The sequence below is a fragment of the Lycorma delicatula genome, chromosome 2 (assembly GCF_047948215.1).
Source record: "Lycorma delicatula isolate Av1 chromosome 2, ASM4794821v1, whole genome shotgun sequence".
In the NCBI taxonomy this organism is placed as follows: Eukaryota; Metazoa; Arthropoda; class Insecta; order Hemiptera; family Fulgoridae; genus Lycorma; species Lycorma delicatula.
Window position 1 is genome coordinate 21,787,896 of NC_134456.1, and position 4,251 is coordinate 21,792,146.

The window sequence follows — 4,251 nt, forward strand, 5'->3', positions numbered from 1 at the left end:
AGTTATTTTTTTAACAGTCTGTTTCTTTCGACGTCTTAACATCAATTCGTTTGCGTCACCTTTTGGGAGGGGTGACCCACCGTTAAAAAATAACACATAAACAATGAATGGAGTAACCGCGATAAAAATTTAAAAATAACATAAGTGTGTGAAACCGACGATTACGAGCGTCCACTTTCACTAAGATAAAGAAGGTGGTCCTTCTTGCGTGACCTTATACAACGAACGACGGAAGCGAAACGAGTATAAAACTGGTTCGCTGTAACTTCAACAGCATCAGTATCAGACAACAAGATGAAGTGTCAGGTAGTGTTCGCTTTACTTATTAGTGTGGGGATAGTCCTCGCCGATAACAGTAAATCGCAACAAACCGACAATAATACTAACGACGATAAAAAACAAGACAAACGAGGTCTAACAGATTATACGGCGTACTCAAATGGATATTCTGGAGGAGGACACGGATATTCTGAAGGAGGATTCGGATATTCTGGAGGAGGACACGGATATTCTGGAGGAGGACAAGGATATTCTGGAGGAGAACACGGATATTCCGGTGGACAATACGGACATTCGGCGACATCAGGAGGATATTTGGAAGGATATTCAGGAGGAGCTCAACAAGTTGGACACGCCGAACACGTAAAAACAATTACAGTGGAGAAAAAAGTGCCGGTTCCGTACACAGTTGAAGTGGAGAAAAAAGTGCCGGTTCCCGTAAAAGTACCCGTAGATCGTCCGTACGCGGTGTTCGTACCGAAGCCGTATCCGGTGACCGTTGAAAAACACGTACCTTACCCGGTTAAAGTCCCGGTACCTCAACCGTACCACGTAGAAAAGAAGATACCTTTTCCCGTTAAAGTTCCCGTAGATCGTCCGGTACCGGTTCACGTCATTAAACCTTATCCGGTATACGTAGAGAAAAAAATCCCGGTTCCTGTGGAAAAACATATACCTTATCCGGTAAAAGTTCCGGTATACAGACCGGTACCCGTTCACATCCCTGTCGAAAAGGCGGTACCTTACCCTGTAGAAAAACATATCCCTTATCCGGTTAAAGTACCGTTCGAAAGACCCGTACCGGTACACATACCGAAACCGGTACCCGTCCCTGTAGAAAAGAGGGTACCCGTACCGGTCGAGAAACCCGTACCGTACCCGGTTAAAGTACCTGTAAAAGTACCGGTAGAGATACCGGTACCTTACAAAGTATACAAACATTATACGGTACACGTACCGGTACATGAAATAAAACACGAACATCATTCAGGGTATTCTAACGGAGGACACCAATACGAAAGTCATTAGAAACACAGTAAAAGGGTAAGAAAACAAATGTTTTATTTTTAGAAAAAACCTATATGATGTGTGATATATAATAGATTAATTTTAAGTATGTAAATATATTACGTAATATTATACGTATAACGTGTTAAAAAGTAAATAAAAAAATATATGTATGTTATATTATGGTGCATTATAAACCAAATAATAAAAGACTTGTAGACAGTAAGTTAAATATTATTAATTCGTATAAGTAATAGATTAATAGAGTATTATATAAAGTTATAAATTTAATGCCATGAATTTCTCAAAATTTTTCTTATAGTAAATTTTTTTAATAAATGTTTTAAAAACCCGTGTTACCTTTTTTATTTAGTAATGGAAAATCTTTTAAAAACTAAAAATGTTTTTTATGCATAAACTTATTACGAAATAACATTCAGACAAATATTATTAAAAGAAATTTTTTTTTAAATTATTTTATTATTAAATAAAAATACTTATTATTTATTAACTATAACAGTTATGTCTTATTGATAGATATCAAATATAAATTTTTATTTATTTATAACGAATTAATATTATATTTTTACACAATTTGCACAAGTAAACTGCAATACCATAATGTCGTTTATATGAATGATCATAAATCTTGATGTCTCAAATCTCAATAAAATTTACTTAAAATTCTATAAAAATAATTCGCAGTTAATCAAATTAACAGTTATAATCAAGTAGTACTTTTTTAGTAAAAAAAAAATAATAATAACTTTAATGGAAAATTTAGAAGATTATAAACTTGTATAATAGTAAAACACAACTTAAAATTATGTACGACATAAAATTGTTTATGTAAATTCAATACCGATGTAAATGTTCTAATTCGTAATAAAAAGTATACTATTGCATCTCAAAAAGAATATTTTGCGTAGATTGTTATAGAAATAAATTTTTATATCACTTTTTGAAGTATCAATAGTAATAAATATTTATTACAATACTTAGCGATAAAAATGCATTTCTTTTTTCTGTGAAATTTGAAAAAACACTAATACATCTAGAATATTATGTAGAGTACTTAGCAAAATAAGCGATAATAAAGTACTACCAGTTGTATTTATAATTCGAAATGCACTTAACCATTTTTTTTATTATAAGACTGATGAAAGAAATTTTTATGTATTAGTACGTAAAAGCATAGTACATTTTTTTATACGTATTATTTGGAATATTATTGAAAATGTATAAATAGAAATGTAACATTTATTCATTATTTAAAACATTTTCTAGAAAAGATAGAAATGTAAGTTAACCGTTTTGATATCATTTTCAGCAAATGAAAATTTTTATATTATAAAATATCCGCAACGATTGAATTTCATAAAATAATAATTTTTTGTTATTATAAATTAAATTTCATTTCGTTTTTTATCTTTTTTTTTACAAAACGTAAAATGATCTCACTTACGAAAATTATTAACTTTTAAAAATAGTTGTTTACATTTTTTTTTTAATTCATTTTTCATATAATTTTATAATTTAAAATAAATTTTATTTGATGTAAATCATTTGACGATGAATATAAAGAATATTTTATTTTTTTTAATTTAGTACGATAATTTCTAAAATAAAGAGTGTTATTCATATATTTTTATAGTAATAATATAAAAAATATATATGTAGATATAAATATATATGTAGATACATATTTTTTTACTGTAATCCATAACTGTTTTGTAATTATATTTGGGTAAGAATGTTTTTATATATATATTATTTTTTAACTTTTCATATTTATATAATTTATTTATATCAATTATACAAGATGTACAATTAAAAAAAAATAATAAATTATTATTTCAGTCATTTTAATGTGTGATTAATTTTAGTAGAAACTTATCCCGAACAAATAAATTTAGGAATAGTAATTTGTATAAAAATATCATTACGGAAAAAAAATCCTTTTTTTTTTTAATTTAATCAACATTTTCATAAATCTCTAGCCCGTTCATACAACACCAAAAACGTATTAGCCAATGTGAAAACTATTCAACGCCAAGGTTGTAATTGTAAAACATTTGGGTTGATTGAAATATAAAGAATGTTTCAAAGCGCTTGTAATATACAGATTTCTTGAATATTGTATATTAATTTATTAAAACAGAGCGTGGAGTTATATTTTAAAACATTCTTTAACTACCTTTTTTTTTATTATTATTATTATTATTATTATTACACATTGTTACTTGATAATGTTCATAGTGACGCGTAACATTAAAAATAACATGTATAGTACCGCACTAGTACGTATGTTTAAAGTAGGATAGCCTTACACTGATCACAATACGATCTAATTTAGTTTATACCCGATGACAATTCTATATTTAATTCAGAAACTTTTTGGAAATATCGATGAGTTAATTTCTTTCAACATAGAAGGAAAATTCTTTATTTATTCAAATAAGTAAAGAGATTGCTCTCACGTTCAAATTTATCTATACAGAAGACCATAATCGATCTTTAATAATCACTTGACAGAACAGAACATACAGGAAAATAAATGTGTCAATTTTATAATAAACGCGTAAAAGTCACTAACTCCCATACATTTAACATTATAAAATTTACTGTCACTAAATTTGACAAAAAAAAATACATTAAACAAAAAAGCATAACGTAGTCAATTATAATATTTAACCATAAATCGTATTAAATGAATTCCTCTAGGCGATGATAACACAAAATCAAGTCTTTCGCAAAAAAAAGAATGGATTTCCTGGTTTAAGAGAAGCACCAACTGCAACAACACAGAGGAAAAACTGGTCGGTTTCGCGTAGTTTTGATAAGATCTTCTTCTGCATAGGTTTAAATGTTTATAAAATAAAACATTTATTGTAATTCAACGAAAATTAACAAAATATACAAATACAACAGAAGATTTGCACTTTACCTTTAAAATAAAATATA

At 28.2% G+C, this 4,251-nt stretch overlaps 1 protein-coding gene across 1 annotated transcript; it reads left to right on the forward strand.

Annotated features, from left to right (window-relative positions):
• Nucleotides 1–294: 294 nt before the first annotated feature.
• Nucleotides 295–1,308, forward strand: LOC142319793 (uncharacterized). The gene is made up of 2 exons (XM_075357478.1): nt 295–508; nt 641–1,308. The coding sequence occupies exons 1-2, from the start codon at nt 295–297 to the stop codon at nt 1,306–1,308; spliced, it is 882 nt and encodes a 293-aa protein (XP_075213593.1).
• Nucleotides 1,309–4,251: the final 2,943 nt, after the last annotated feature.